The following is a 17,383-nucleotide window of genomic DNA, read 5'->3' as shown; positions in this document are numbered from 1 at the left end:
TATATGGTAGTGCCTAGGCACATGCAATAAATATTCACTGAATGAATGAATGAGAGTCACACAAATTACTTTGAGTGCAAATGAGTTAAAAAATATTGAAGCATTTTGAGAACTGTGAAGTATTATCAAAATGCAGAGGCATTATTAATAGTTTATCAAAAGTTCTTACAAACTGAAATGTTTAAATGACTTGATTTTCCATGAAGTGAAAAGTAGGATATCCCAAGCTTTGTATGAACATCAAAACTGCAATTGCTGAGCTATGGGCGTTTATTTCTGGTCTCACATTTCCTGGAGGTGGGTCTGATGTGTAGTCTACCCCGCCTGTTTTCTACTTCCCATAGTATTCAGAACCTTAGGACATCCAAGGACTGCCGTATTTTAGACCTTCAAATATATTTTAGACCTGGTACTTCTGTAACTAACGAGGGTTGTTAGAACGATACAGAATAGGCCTTCGGCAAAGCAGGCCAACTAGATCGTTGCAGCTCTTACACACCTGGTGAAAATTACGAATCTGAACACGTCAATACAATCTACCTCGGATTAAGAGGCCAGTCTAACATGACTATATAGAAAGCCAGGAAAATGAGGTTTTATCAATTGCTTGTAACAATTAGTTCCTGAACATCGGAATCATCTACAGATTTTTAAAAAATACCGATGCCTAGCTGCCACTCCTACATATTCTTATTTAATTGGGTATGTGTGTGCCAATTGAAGTAACACGGGTTTTAAAACCTTACCAAATGGATTCTAATGTGCAGCAGAGTTCAGGAAACCACTGGCGTATAATTTCATCTGATGCAAAACCCTAACCATACTTTCTCACTTTACCTTTGTCTCATCATCTCAAAACTAGAGGAATTATATCTGTTGTATTTAATTCTTAGTAATAAGGAATTACAGTAAGAAAATATAATCAAAGGTTCCTTGGAAGGAAGGTACCCACAGCTGTACAAAATTCTTTTTTTTTTTTTTTGAGGAAGATTAACCCTGAGCTAACTACTGCCAATCCTCCTCTTTTTGCAGAGGAAGACTGGCCCTGAGCTAACATCCATGCCCATCTTCCTCTACTTTATATGTGGGACACCTACCACAGCATGGCTTTTGCCAAGCGGTGCCATGTCCACACCCGGGATCTGAACCAGCAAATGGTGGGCAGCTGAGAAGCAGAATGTGTGAACTTAACCGATGCACCACCACCGGGCTGCCCCCACCCCCAACAAAATTCTTTTGTCAGGAAATGAGGGCCATCATTCAACAATCAGTAAGAAAAGAATTTAAAATGCTTGGGAGAAGTAAGACATTAACTAAAATTTACTGACAAAATATTAATCAACCAAGAATCCCTTCCTGTTAAACAGAGGGAAGAGATTAGAAAGCAGGAGTGTACCCGCTGTATGAAAGGGAAGATGGGCGTTTAAGGGAGAATTTGGTAGAGAGAATTAGGGGGAGCCAAAGAGAAACTATGTAATGTTGCCAACGGCTGGCCATGTTTTCCTTCAAAAACGTCTTCTTAAAGGAAAGCTGTTTCAAGTTTCCTGGGTCTCAGCAAGCCATGTAATTGTCTCTAGGCTTTTGTGAATGTGTTTGTGATAATTTTTTTTTCAATGCCAAGAAACCTCAGTCTCTTAATCTCTGTCCTTTTCTGGCCATTCTTCCAAGCTTCCAACAAACTCCTGACTAATCAGCATTTTTTGGCAAATTGGTTCCTTTACATTTCCCTAAGTAGCCAAAGACTGACAAAGGGTCTCTGTAATACTTTTAAGAATTAGCTTCTAAAACGGCCATTGTCTGTTTTAGAGTAAAACGTTGTACAACATTATTTTCAAAGAGAAAAGAGCAAAAGGAGCTTCAAAACTAACATGGTGCTTTAAAAATAAAGCTAAAAAGACCTTTAAGGTCATGTTTTTTGAAGTGTGAAAATTCAATCAGATTTATTTACCATGAAACTCAAATTTTACCAATGTGCAGCAGCACAACCAAAGGTTTCAAACTATAATCAAATTTCTGTAAAAAGCTCATTAATTGGAGATAATATTTCCTAAGATACTAGCTATGAAAGAAGAATCTGCTAGGCAACTGGGCAATGTAGACCAAAATTTAAGGAAGCAGATTACATGAAAGGGTTACTTTCAAGCAACCTCAAATACTTCAAAAGTAGCTGTTTACTTACAATTTGTATTGTAAGTACAAGCCATTAAAAAATTTATTAAAGTTACTGGGTAGCACCTGTGTATCAATTACAAGCATATACTGGAAAATAAACTATACTTAACGCAGCTTTTCCTTTTATTTAAATCAGCTTTTCTATTAGCCTGAGGTGTGTGTATATGTGTGGTTCTCAAAGTGTGGTCCCTGTATCAACATCATCAACATCACCTGGGAACTCACAGAAATGAAAACTCTCAGGCCCCACTCCGCATCTCTTGAATGAAAAACTCTGGGGGTGGGGCCCAGCAACGTGTTTTAACAAGCCTCCAGGTGATTCAAACGCATACTCAAGTTTGGGAATCACTGGTATGTTTTAAATGTGTTAAACAAATTAGCTACTTTAAAGCAAGTGACCTTCTATTTTTCTAGTTTAATAAGTTCTTCAAGATTTTTATGCACTGTTTTTGCCTAATGAGAGATATAGTAAATTTATTACTTATAAAACCAGTATATGTATTGGCCTTAATGATTCAATAAAAATCACAAACCTGATTCTGTAAACCATGAAGAGGTAGAATTTGGATTGACTGTTTCAAATCGAACCACTTGGTTGAAGTCTCTCCCTCTACTGACACCAACACAAACTAAAGGGTACTCCTGCTCAGGAACTACCAGCATTTCAAACATTCTAAGTGGACACGGTATAGGGAAATCTATGTGCTGGAGAAAGAAACAAAAATATATTAAACACAGGAAAACAAAAGCCAAATAATTTCATAAGCACACTATCAAGAATTTTTAGTTTTATGAAAATATATAAAATAGCTCTCTACTGTTAGGATTGTTTCTTGTCACAGAAACTCAAGGTATGCAGAAAAATCCAAATTATGTAGAATCTTTTAACCTAACCTTTCTTTTCAGAGTTGGAAACTGAGACCCAGAAACTGGATGACCGACCCAGGGTCATCTGAGCAAACATGGATGAGAAAACTAAAATGCTAATTAGCAAGATACTCCTAAGTGTGGACAGAAAAAAACCCACAATAAGAAATTTAGCCCCATATCTTGAGTGATTCTGTTTAATAAATTAACTTGGTTATGCAATCAGTTTTAATTTTACCTATCTTTAAAATTTTTATATTGCTACAAAGAGACTAAATAAATTTATACTTTGAAAGTTTGGAAAAATAGATGGAAAACACTAACTTCATTAGTAATCGGGGAATAAAACCATGAGACTATACATACCCACCAGAGTGGCTGAAATTGAAAAAGAACAGTAACAAGCATTACCCAGAGAGGAGCAAATGAATGCTCCTACAATGATGGTGGGACTATAAATTGGTGCGACCACATTGGTTAATTACATTATCTATTAATGTTGAAGATGTGCATCCCTTAGGACCTTGCAGTAACACTCCTAGTTATATATTCCAGAGAACATGAGTACACGCATGCACAGGAGACATGAAAAAACCTTCACAAGCTGCATTGTTCAGAATAACAAAATAACTGGAAGTAACCCAAATGCCTATCAACAGTAGAATGGATAAAATTATGGCAAATTCACACAATGGAGAATTATAGGGCAATGAAAATGAACAAACTATAGCTATATCCAATAACTACACAAATGTAATGTTGCACAAAAGCAGCCAGACACAAACGAATATATACTTTATGATTCCACTTACATGCTGTTAAAAATCAGGTAAAATTAATTCTAACGTTTAGGAGTGCATGCTTATATAGTAAAAATGGAAAATAAGGGAGCTGACTTGTAGGGAGTGCCACGGGAGTTCTGAGGTGCTAGCAATGTTCTTCACAATGAAAAAGGTGGTTTTTCAAAAAATATTGGTCTTACACATATTTTACTAAATCCACTCTTAATATATTTTATATTTTTGCTGTTGTTTTTTTAAAGATTGGCACCTGAGTTAACAACTGTTGCCAATCTTTTTTTTTCTTTTTCTGCTTTTTCTCCCCAAATCCCCTCAATACATAGTTGTATGTTTCAGTTGTAGGTCCTTCTAGTTGTGGCATGTGGGACGCCGCCTCAGTGAGGCCTGACGAGCGGTGCCATGTCCGCGTCCAGGATCTGAACTAGGGAAACTCTGGGCCGCCAAAGTGGAGCACGCGAACTTAACCACTTGGCCACGGGGCCAGCTCCTTTTGTTTTTCTTATAAATGGGCTGTGTTTTCATTATATTTCCAAAGTGGCTATTGCTAGTATTTAACAAAGCTACTGAATTTGATTTATTTTTTAAATCTGGCAACTTGCTGTAAACTGTAAAGAAAATAAATTCTAGAAAAAATAAACAGGTAAAATGGGGCTACCATAAATACTAACTAGTCTTAAAGTGTTAAAAGATACAATGTGATCCTTGTGGCTGGAAGGTGAAGCTCTGTGTGCACCTGTTGCTCCCATATTCCTTCCTTTGACTCTCGGAGGGCCTTGAGCCCACAGGCATATGGAGACAGATGTAGACATTCCTTCATCAATACTCTCTAACCCCCTCTCTAGGAGCTTTCCCATTACCTGGGGGATATGCTGTGGATAAAATCTGTCATATTTTTAATTAGGTAAAACATTTTAAATAAGTCTCTTTGAAATTTGGTTAGAGCAGTAAAACAGAAAGAGAATAATGCTTCTGTTTAATCTTTTTTGTCAGCAAAAAAGAAAACCAACAGGTTTTCAATACTTTTACTTAGCTTCCAATAATAACTAAGCAATGTGTATAAATGATTAACAGAAGAGGCTGCCCTTCTAACAGTTTTAAATCCAGCTGCTATTGTTGATGGTCCTTGAGGCAGTGACTATTCCTTGTCTCCCTAGTTAAACAGCACTGTGTCTGGTTTGTAATAAATACATAAATGTTTGCTGGGAAGGTCTTTAATTTATAACTTTTATTCATGAAAATTTAGTCTAATGAAGCAAAAATTTTATCAGAAATGTCATTGAGAGAAAGGAAGAATACAGAAAACATAAGAAAGTTTTTGAACACATTACTGTGTAGTATAGAAATATCATAAATACTAACTGAAATAATGTCAAATATAGAAACAAAATATACACATAGAATGTTGAAGCAGAGAGCGAAAAGAGTTGGGTTAAGATTGAGGGAGGTGCATAAGGGCCTACAGCTCAGGGAGTTTAAGTGGGAAGAGTGAGAAGTCTTGAAGGAGACCTGCAAGTAGAATTGTACTGTAAGTCTAACATCTTAGAATATTGGCAATAGGCCTCATTAGTCAAGGCCAAGCTCCCTGGTACCAGTCACCTGGAAAAGAGAAGACATGGATAGGGAAATTTTAAGCTTCCAATGTCTTCAATGTATATATTCTCTCCTGCATGCTCTTAATACGAAAAATTCCTTTAATAGAGAAAAGGGTCTTTTATTCACATATTAGGATAAGTGGTTTAGCATATCAGATAAAATTCATTCATACTAAGGTTTAATCAGACTATCAGTATCTATGAACTGATACGATGAAACTTTTTCCTTTTGCTAGAGGTTAGGAATGAAAGGAATAGGAAAGACATCTAAAAGAGACAAAGGAGGAAAAGGAAGGAAGAAGATGGAGAAGAAAACGGACACAGAAAAGTCAAACTACGTCCACTTTACCACTCCAACTAGGATAAGGCATGCTTTTGTCAAACAGGCAAAAACAAAGAAGAGCTGAGAACAAAATAGTTTTCACCATAAAGTGGGCTGTATCCACTAGCTCTGCTTTAGACAATTTATAAGGCTATTTTCCCTCAACTTTTAAAAACATTTTTCTAATTCAAAAGAAATTTTTATTTATTTATATTGAGGTCACACTGGTTTACAACATTATATACATTTCAGGTGTATACCACTATGTTTTGACTTCTGTACAGACTACATTGTTTTCACCACCAAAAGTCTAGTTGCCTTCTGTCACTGTACAAGTGCCCCTCTTTACCAAACCTTTTACCCTCTCCAACCCTATTTTTAGATCAGCTTTTGGTTTAAAGAATTTTTGTTTTAGTGAATTTATTTGTGGAAATACTACCTTAATGTGTTTCAAATTCTTAAAAGTATTTTTTCATTTCTTTAGCTAGTTAATTTTGAGGTTAATATGATGTGAAAATGGAAAATAAATTCCTTAGTCATTTATAAAATTTTAAATAACAGGAAGTCAATGCTTTAAACATCTTAATTCTATATTATAAAATTTAGGAAGAATTCCACTCCAATTATATTCCGACCTCAATTTCTATGGAGATACCAAATGCTCATGAAATAAGACTACTTAATCTATATAAAATAGCAAAGAAAACAGCTTTAAAAAATGTATTTGCTATTTCCTTGTTGTGACTGAGCCTGTACTTCACACATTTCACGTTAGTTTTTCCTCAAAATTTAAGTTACAGCTGAGTAATATTAAATACTTTAAATAATATTCATTAATTACAGATTCTAGAGAAACTGAGGCACAAAAAAACCATCCATGCGAAGGCCTGGGCAAATTAATAGGTAGGCATAGAACGAAATGAAGAATTTCCCCTCATTATGGTTTACTCCTTGTCCTCTTAGGGAAAACACCAACCTGCACGTTGCTCCTCTGCTGTGATGGAACAGGTCAGCAAGAGAATATATTTGAGGAACACTTTACTGCTCTTCCAGCTCCTACTGCCAAATCTCTAACTATTTCTCTAGTCTCTTTCAGAACTTTTATCAGGCCAACTGAGTTCCTTACAATAGGGCAGATTTTCACTACCCTGCCACATAATCCAAAATCATTAAATTGAGAATTAACTGAAAACATGTTTTTTTTTCCTTTTGAAAGAACAGGACAATCGACTTAATTAAGCTTTTATACTAAGAATGACGTAGGTTGACTTTCATGCTTACCTTAATTAACATAAATTTCTGCATTGGTTCAACCCATTCTAAAAGAACAATGCTAGTCTGAAGCGCCCCACATAGGTATTTATGGCCTGTGTAAGGATTTCTCACTGTCAAGGCAAAAAAGTATACATAAGTTCTTTTATAATACAAAGTCCTCACAATAACAGTTCCATGCTCCAAAAACAAACAAAAGCTGGCTGCCAGTTCAATTTCTTAATTAGACTGCAGACTGAAAAAGAAATATTCCCTCACCACTTGCAGGGTTTTTGTTTGTACGCACAGATAAAATTGCTGGTCGTAACGGGGTTGCGGGTGGGAAGAAGGACGTCAGCAGGGAGATTAGCTGAGGTAGCAAGATCCAGAAGGAAGGGTCCAAGGTTTGGGGAGAAACTTCAGACTGACAAGCTACAGCACGTTAGGGACAGGTGATTCAGGCTGCTTTTGGCAGGAACGTTCAGAGGCAATAATGCTCTGGTTCTCACAACATCAAGACATTGATCAAATCTCAAAATTCAGGTTTACAAATAACAAAACTGAACTGCCTCAGTTTTTTTAAGGGAAGGAAAGGAAACTATTTTTAGTTTTTGCTATATGCAAATAAAACAGCTAGTTGTTCTGGGGCTGGGGGAGGAATTGAATCGAGTGTATGTGAACAGGGAAACTATAATCTTTACATCACAAACACAAGGTTTCACATATTAAAGGCATGAAATTACATGCCAAATGAGTAAATGCAGTCTATAAGCCATTACTAAGCAGAATGGTGAGCAAGAACTAACAGGCCCCTTGGAGAACACGGTCTGATAAAGTGCTGTAATAAAAAGTCATTCTACTTTCTCTATTTAGCCAGTTAACAAATTATTTGCAAAACAACTGTTATGATCAAGGTAAGGTACTAATTAGGTTTAGTTTACAAGAAGATAGAATGGCCAAGATATTTGTTTTACTTAAGGGGAAAAAATAAACTACTACCAGCAGAAAGTCCTGGAGTAATAACTGTTTTACACTAGAGTTAAAAAGGAGCTTCAGGGTTTTCTTATCCACTCTACAAAAGCAGGAGAGCTACATGTTATTGGACAGTTTACTTACCAACACAACACTTCTGACACCACTTGGTTTCAGGGATTTTTGCTGATACAGCAAATTTCCTAAGTGTAAATGAAAATAAACATATGATACATGTAGGCAAAGTTAGTAAATGATAATGGTGCTGTTAGAGATCAGTGGAGAAAGGATGAGTTGTTATAAATTGGTACTGACATAATAGGTCATCTCTTAAAAATAATTAGAATAAATTGGATCTCTTCTTCATCCCTCCTCCAATCAATTCCAGATTGGTTAAGGATTTAAATAGGAAAAAACTCTATATAATATTTAGATTGTAGATGACTATTACTTGTGATTTCTTTTAAAAATGCAAAACCCCACAAATTATACAGGAAAATACTGATGAACATTGATATTTTTTTCTCTGATGCATCCCTAGCACCTCAAACTACAGGTGGCATTCACTTTGTTGAAAGAGTTTGTTGAATGCATTAGTAACTTCGGTTTACCTAAAATTATCACTGACGAAGTGAAAAGATAAGCCACAAATTGGGAAAAGATATTTTTAGCACATATAATAAATTTAAGGTATATAAAAAGTTGTCTTAACACTGAAACAATTTGTAGGAACTTTTCATTTAGACATTTTCTCAACTCAGGGAAAGCAGGATGCAGATTTTCTGCAAAGGTGCTTTAGGGCTTCTACAAACATCTGATTCAGATTTAATATGTAAAAATCCATTTTAAATTATTTTTTAAAACTATGATTAAAAAATACACATATACTCAAATGTCTTTTATAAATGAAAGTTAATATAATGGAGACTGTTCCATTATAGTGCACCAAGTTGTGCAAACCTCATATTAAACTTCTTCTGTACACATATTTAAACTTCTTTTAAATGTGTAAATGTGCCACAGATTAGAACACTATTCTGCACTGGTAGTTAAAAAAAAAAAAATCATAGTTGTGCTTTGCTGGCAACATAAAATTGTAAAGCATGTGTGATGCTCAACATAATTCCAAACAAGCTCAGAAGAATCTTCTTGATGGATGTTCTTGTCACTGTACAAGTGGCAGCTGAGAAATAACCAAGCGTACAACATCAAGGTATTGTAATTTTAGCTTTTAGTATGTTTTATATGCTGATGTTTACATTTACAAAAACTTATAATAATTCTAAGTTTTAACATTCTAACGTTTACTCAGTCCTTACTTTACGTTCTGCATTTCACATTTTCTGTGTCATTTAGTCCCTCCAATAATGCCATGAGGTAGGTCATAGCATAGAAACTTGAGGCTTAGATTTAGTAATTCCCTCAAGGTCATATAGTTAGCAATTTAGGGAAAAATACTCTAATTCAGTGTCTTAGTCTGTCTGATTGCAATGTTCATAGCAATTCAACTTTGAAAAAATAATCTACTACTCTTCATTTATGATTCGGGTCAGTTTAATTGAAGGGTATTCTGAGTTTGCAAGGTAAGCGGTTAAATACTGTTACTACCTGGAAGTTCTTACCTGTGTGAATTAGAATATTTCTGATACTATTTAAACAATAATACAGAATATTTTTGATGCTACTTAAACAGTGATACAGAAACTAGTCTGATGCTGAGGCACTCAATGACTACAATGCAATCAAGAATATCTTGATTTCAAATTTCTGCTTAAAGTACCTTATTGTTCCCCTTGACTAACTTCATATTAGGAAAAGTTTTACATTTCAATTCATAAATTAGATTAATAATTATAAAACTGCCCCTTTCATATACCTTGCAATTTCACACAGCTTAAAACAAAGCAAAAATTCCCCATACTCTTGCAAACTGCTTGAATCAAAGTGCTTTTTAAGTTTTTAAAAATGTGAACCAAGCTCCTGATAGATTTCCACTGGCAACAAGTTTAATGTTCCTGGTCCACACTTGTGAACTTGTAGCCTGGCTTCCAAAGTTAACTTAGTGGTTAAGTTACTGAATCAGTCAAAACTCAGGAAGACTGACTGTCAGTTCTGAAAGATCATAAAAGAAGAATACTACATAGACAAGAAAAATCACTATTAAGTAGAGCTTAGAGTTAACAATAACAGAACTATTCAAAACTGAGTTGTGGGCAGCATACTGAAATGTTATAAAAATTTATCATTTTCTATAGTAATCTAAATAATTACATTAACTTTAGTCATGATTTTACAAAAAGGCAATAAAATTTATTTACCAGTACCCAATTAACTGGAATCCTAAGTCAACCAACATTCTCAATGTATTTAATGTAGGATATTTTAGGATTTGCTACAGACACAGTTCAATTTATCATGCCTAATAATGATGACAATAGGTCTACTTATTGAAAGCCTATTAGGTACCAGAGACCACTTTTCATACATAATTTATCCTTTTAAAAACGACTCTGCAGGACAGCTATACTGGTTCCATTGTACAGATGAATATGTTGGAGAGGTTGTATAATTTATCCAAGGTCCCAGACCCAGTAAGTGAACAATGCAGGATTTAATTTCAAGTCTATCTGGATTCCAAAGCCTGACTTTACTAAAGAAGATATGTAATATGGTAGAATGTGTACCTATCTTTATAATGAGAACCACAAGGCATTACAAGATGCTCAGTCAAAGGAAGTTTAATTTGTGCTCACTATATGGTGGAAGAAATGGTACTAATACATATATAAAATATAATCATGCAAAAAAGGTTTTCAGATTTCCTGCTAATAAATGAGAGAATTCAAAGTAGATTTTTACAGTAATTGATTTCTAGATAACAAAACTGAAGAAAGTAGGAAGGATACACTGGTACGTGCTACTGACCCTAAAGATTGACTGCAACAAAATATCTGAAATAATAGCTTAGAGGCAAAATACTCTTACGAGGTAAAAATTTTACTATATGGAAACTCCTTAGAGGAAGAGGTAATACTCAATTTTGTCTCATCTATATACTAGGATACTTTTTGTATATTTGGTATATTCAGTAAAATTCTGAAGAACTGAATACAGCTAAAAACAAATAAGCTACAAAGTCTCTATTCTGAGAGAAAAAAAAAATGAATGCATTAAAGTTTATGTGCCTTACATTCCTTGGGGGCTCTTCACTTGTATCTTATATATACTTTTAAAGCTTGGTGGTCAGTTTCCACGCCCCCAAGAATTTAGGATTTGCAAGTGAGAGAGCTGCATGAAGATTTGCTATAAGTAGGAGAAGAGCAGCAGCACAAAATGGCAGCTGGGAGGAAAAAGAAGGACAGAGAAACTGTATGAGAAGAAAGAAAGTCCCAACCCCACTCTTGGGGCAACACCCCTAACTCCACTACAAATATGAGAGTACAGGATAATAAATCAAGTTCATAATCACAACTCCGAGTCATCATGAAAAGATCCAACGAAACTCAAAGTAATCTATTTCAAGAAGACAGAAAAGCATGCAGTATATGTTTAAATGATTTTCATCAAAAAGGTTAATTTTTAAAAAGGTTTTGTGGGGGCTGGCCCCGTGGCCGAGTGGTTAAGTTCGCGCGCTCCGCTGCAGGCGGCCCAGTGTTTCGTTAGTTCGAATCATGGCACTGCTTGTCAGACCACGCTGAGGCAGCGTCCCACATGCCACAACTAGAAGAACCCACAATGAAGAACACACAACTGTGTACCGGGGGGGCTTTGGGGAGAAAAAGGAAAAAATAAAATCTTTAAAAAAAAAAAAAAAGGTTTTGTGCACAAAGCAGTAAATCTTAGCTATACTGTAAACTCAGAAATTGAGAACAACAGATTTTCAAGGTACGTGAAAGCTAAGGTTCTACATTAGCTGCTTTATAATTAATACTGTAAAAGAAGAATGGCTATATCATAGTTTTTGTAAAATATAATTTATATCAGACTCAGAAGACCTTTTAGTCAAGAAACGAGGCCCAACAAAATAACCAAAAGAGAGTGTATAATTAAAAATCCCTGAAAGTAGAAAAGCAAAATCCCTCAATTTCTAAATATTTATCGTCTAACATAAAAACCTTTAATAAATAATTTTGATTTTCTGAGTTTAGAAACTGTACTTTGAGAAAAACAGATTTTATTAAAATTAACACAAATATGTCAAAAGCAATACAAGTGATGAAAAATTACTAGCACATTGCAGAAGAAATTAGTTTAACCTTGTGGAAAAACAGAATTAAAAATTCAGAAAGAAAATGTTTGATGTAATTGGAAAATATAAAGTAAAAAAATCTTAGAAGAATGTGATAAATAAGCACTTGTGAAAACAGTATTTCTTACAATGTTTCATTTCACATGACTTCTACTAACCCCAACTGAGTGCTTTTTCACTTTCTTTAGTATAACTATTTATTAGAGTGAATTATTAACATAATATCTCTAAGGATGAAAACATAATTAAATGTAATTACCGTGGCAGTATTCTGTCAGGGAGTTTGTGTGCTGGAATAGCAACAGGTAACTTCTGCATTTGTCTTGCATAATCAAAAAGCCCTGGTAAATTATGGGAATAAAGCTGAGAAGCTTTACCTGTAGAAAAAAATAAATATGACATAAAAGCTAATAACATAAACAGGAACAATCGTAAGGGTTTTAAAAACTAAAAGACTTACCAGATATTGATAGTAAGCAATTGTTCATTACATACAACCACGTACACCTTCGGGGGAATAGCTGATAAAAAAAGCACAAAGTTTACAAGGGATAATAGATAACAGCAATGCAAATATGTACATATTTACCATGTAAGCTGTCATATCAGTAGGCCAGTTCTTAAAAAAGAAACATATTTTTATAGAAATTCATTTTATAAGGCATTTAAAACAAGATGATATGCATATGCATTTATATTGGAAGAAAAAATAAATTAGCAATTTAATTTCATTATCTAAGTCTCAATATGACATGATTAGCTCAAGTCTCCCTTACAGTAAGGACTATGTAATCCCAAACTATGCAGGGAAAAAGAACATTTTTAAACAATGTCTAGTCCTCTATTTTGGTTCTGGGGTTAAATAATTAACACTCTCCTGCGTGCTTCTCAAAAAACGTTCTTATCTAAGTATACGGACATGCATGGTTTTGGAGTATGACAGAAAAAAGGATCATGGTGTAGTGGAACATAGGCTACGGAAACACTAGGTATAGAGAAAAAAGAGGTGGGAGAGAAAATGATGCAAACTTATAAACCATAAAGGACACATATATGGAATTTATTACTGAAATCTACTACCTAAGAATGAGAGGCATCCCTGGAAGCCTGAAAGTGATCAGTATTTAGGGCAAAGAAAAGGGAATTTCATGGAACACAGTCCATGTATTTTGAATGGAAAAAAGAACTGCTGTCATTAAGACATTTCATAATAAATATCAGTGGTTCTCAAGGTGGTGCTTGCACGAGCATCATCAGCACTACCTGGGCATTTGTTAGAAATGCAAATTCTTGGACTTCACCCCAGACTTACTGAAGTAGAAGTTCTGAAGGTGGGCCCAGCAATCTACGTTTTAACCATCCTTCCAGGTGATTCTGACGCATACTGAAGTTGGAGAACCACTGACGAATATAATTAAAGCATTCTGATTGAACAAGCTTGTTGCTGGGTTTGCTTTGGCAAGTCCTACTAAGTTACTCTAAGATACACTGGGATGGGGTTAGGGAATGGAGAGAATAAACTGATGAATGATGAAACAAATCAATAGGCCTCTAAGGACATGACTTTATTAAAGCACAAAGTCACAATAATGGTCCTGAATAATTAAAAGAGAAGAGGTAATATTAAAAGAGGGAGAAACAAAGTAAAATCCATTTTAAATAAAACTTGATTGTTTCATTTATTTGCAAAATATATTCACATAAAATACCTAATTTCTCCAAACAAGTAAAATGTGGCATTATCATATAGTTTTTAATTTTGGAAACATGCCTACAGCTGTGTCTCCGACTGACAGGACATAAACAAACATTTCCTACTTTATGTGCTTCATAAAACATTCACAACAGAATCGGAAATTGATTGGCTACATTGAGAAAATTAGGCAGAGAAACGGGCAATGACTTGTTTCAAGCCACACAGCAGTACATGTTACCAAAGTAGCAAGAAACTGATTTTCAGTGTTGGACTGGGTTTATTTCCATAAAAATACATACTTAAAAAGTACTTCTCTAGTACCAAAGCTTCTCTAGTACCATGGTTTATTATGAGATTATATATTTGTAAATATAAGTGAGTTAGCTTAATACAAGCATATATAAAGCCCAGAGCAAGACACAAATTCCTGTCATTTTTTTTCAATTGAGGTAACACTGGTTTATAACATTATATACATTTCAGGTGACATCATTATATTTCGACTTCTGTACAGACTACATCATGTTCACCACCTAAAGTCTAGTTGTCATCCGTCATCATACAGATGTGCCGCTTTACCTCTTTTGCTCTCCCTCCATCCCCCTATTCCTTTCATATTATCAACATAGGGACAGTGAAAAAGTATTTATGCAAGGTTTTATTAAGTGTTGGATTTCACTTCAGATTTACATTTTTAATCACATTTAATAAAACTTTAAAGCTTTTCTAGATTCTAATGTCTGCTTCCTTTAGCAAAGTAGGCTCTGGGTGAAATAATCAATGTAATAAAGGCATATAGTAGTTAAGAAGAGTAGGTTCTACACTTTGCCTAGTCACATACCTGCCTTTGCTTTCTCACTGACTCTGTGACCTTGGGTAATTTACTTCATCTCTGTGTCTCAGTGTTCTTACCTGTAAGCTGGCGCACCAGTACCTAACAGAGCTGTTGTGGTGATTAGACAAGATACTCCCATAAAGTGCTTAGAAGACTGGTATGCGCTGAGTACTCAAATGTCAGCCACACATAATAAAAGCAGACAAAAATTTAAAGTCAAGACCCTGTTTTCTTTCTCACCTTTCAGCATCTTCCCCTATCTAGCAGACTCATGCACCCAGTTTCTTTCCCCTAGAGTACAGAGAAAACCAACCTAACAATCAATTTCACAGTAAAATGAAAAAATTTAGGATCTCACATCTACTCATTCTCTACTCTTATAGGTTTTCTCTGGGAGGGAAAATGTTTCACTTTGAAGGCATGTTTAGCTAAGAAAATATTACTCTAGTAGTGTAATTCCAAATGCTGGAGCACCTAAGAAGGGGAGTTACTGCAGACAGGGGCTGCCTGGGGTTGATGGTACCTTCACTTAAGAATCCCTTAAGTGAGAGGTTGATAAATGCTTACCCCACCCATGCACGAAGTTTGTCTTGTTCCTTACAATTAATATTGTTACCAGTAATATAATTTTTAGATATTTCATTATATCCAAGAAAAATATTACACTTTTGAATTATTTACTATTATAAATAACAAGACCTTTTTCTTTTTTCCCTAGTTCTTATGTATTTTTCAGCCACTTCTCTGTATAGCTCTTCGAGATTAAAAGATTTATAGCATATCATACAGCTTAGGATCTTGTCTGAAAATCTGATTAAAAAGAAGTTGTGATGAGAAAAGATAGAAATGTTTGGTTATGAAGAAATTATCATTACCTACGGGATTTTATCTCCATTTTATTTGTAATCAATTTATATTGATAATGGAGAATTAGTTAGACATCCTGCAGGCACCTAAAACTCTGTGTGACCAAACTGAATGCATCCATCATCATTGCCTTCAAACCGACTTCTCCTTCTGTATACTACACCCTGCCTACTGGTACTGTCATTCACCTGGTCACTCAAGTTGGAAACCTGAAGTCAACCTAGACTTCTCCTTAACCTCCATGTTGAAGTGGTCATTCAATTTGGCCAATGCCAGCTCTTTAATCTTTCTCTAGCTCCAGAGTTTCTCTGTAGGAGCAATCCAGGTGGGAGAGGCAGCGTGGTGAAGTAGTTAAGGACATGGACTCTGGAGCCAGCTTGCCTGGGTTCATATCCCAGCTCAGCCATCTAAAGCTGTGGGATCTTTGAAAAGTTACTAATCCTTTCTATGCCTCAGATTTCTCATCTGAAATGAGAATAATGGTAGCTACTTCTGATAGATGTTGTGAAGATTAAATAAGTTAATATATATAAAGCATTTAAAAACAGTGTCTGGCACATAATAAGCTTTATATAGGTAATAGCTATTAATATCATCATCATTATCAGTTTTGCAGGTAGTTTAGCATTCTTGGCCTCTGGGTAATAAATGCCAAAAGCTTGCCCCAGCCATTGCAACAACCAAAAATGTCCCCATACAATTCCAAACCCCATTTTTTCCTCTCTGTCCTCTCCACTTCTGCCCTCACTCTATACTTTACCCTTTGACCATATCTCTAGTCTCATCTCTCACCATACTGCAAACAGATATTTCTAAAACATCGATCTGATCTTCAGCACGTCACACAAAGCTCTGGAGTTTGGCACCTGCTTATCCATCCAGTTCCATTTACTGTTACTATTCTACACTCATTCTATGCTCCAAATTGTCCATTCATGGTTCCTCATACTTGCCATGCTGTTTCACAATTCCATGGCTTCATATTTTCCCTCCTTCTCTCTCTCTGGCAACCTCCAACTCATCGTCACTTACAGTCCAACTCAAATGTCTCTCCTTCTCCTCTGCCCACAGGAGGTGCTGGTGACTCCTGCCTCTGTGGCCAACCGTTGTACTCATTCCTAGTGTGACATCTAACTCTGAGTGTTGAAGTTATTGGTTTATGTGTCTGTCTCCTCTCTTACACTATGAGCTCCTCAAGGGTAACTAGTCCTATGAATGTCTCTCCAGTACCTGGTAAATAGAACATGCTCCATGAAGGTTTTACGAATAAAAGAGGCAGCAACTCACAGAATTGAAACTTATTTCTTCTTTAATGTCTACGTATAATAAAATTTAAAAAAGGAAAATATAAAATAACATACCTGTTCCATTGATGTTTCATGAAGTTCATTAAGATTCAAGGTATAAATCCCTTCTTCAGCACCAAATATCAAGTATTGATCTGAAATAAAGTAATCCACTGATTTTGATATATAAAATACTTTAAAAAAGGACTTAGGTAGTCTAAAATACAGTAAGTATGCGTTATATGAAAAAAATTACTGTGATTTATAAGCAGTAAATACTTATTTTTAATTTTAATGCACATAAGTGGTTCGACACGCTAGCCTAACGGATTGAGTTATAAGTAAATATCAACCTCAAAGCAGTGAAGACAACTTTTATGTAAAAGACGTTTTGAAGAGTGGCATGCTAGGACTCCTCATTCATCAGAAGGTGCTAAGGACTGGTTGAGAATCTGCAGCTTCTTTTCTAAGCCC

General features: G+C 35.2%; 1 protein-coding gene across 18 annotated transcripts in view; it reads right to left on the bottom strand.

The window, feature by feature from the left end:
- MAP4K3 (mitogen-activated protein kinase kinase kinase kinase 3) overlaps positions 1-17,383 on the bottom strand; it is a 208,625-nt gene that overhangs the window by 25,375 nt on the left and 165,867 nt on the right. For all 18 annotated transcript variants that reach the window (XR_011426116.1, XR_011426112.1, XR_011426106.1 and 15 more), the window contains 6 exons: positions 16,985-17,064; positions 12,686-12,746; positions 12,485-12,602; positions 8,121-8,179; positions 7,035-7,138; positions 2,706-2,877 (listed from right to left, as the gene is read on the bottom strand). Coding sequence is in view for 6 of the 18 variants with exons in the window: in XM_070235542.1 (XP_070091643.1) it covers positions 2,706-2,877; positions 7,035-7,138; positions 8,121-8,179; positions 12,485-12,602; positions 12,686-12,746; positions 16,985-17,064 (594 nt within the window). In the remaining 12 variants the exon portion in view is untranslated. The remainder of the gene's footprint in view (positions 1-2,705; positions 2,878-7,034; positions 7,139-8,120; positions 8,180-12,484; positions 12,603-12,685; positions 12,747-16,984; positions 17,065-17,383) is intronic.

Source organism: Equus caballus, chromosome 15 (assembly GCF_041296265.1).
Source record: "Equus caballus isolate H_3958 breed thoroughbred chromosome 15, TB-T2T, whole genome shotgun sequence".
NCBI lineage: Eukaryota > Metazoa > Chordata > Mammalia > Perissodactyla > Equidae > Equus > Equus caballus.
Note: the sequence above shows the minus strand (reverse complement) of the source record. Positions and strands in the feature narration are given on the sequence as shown.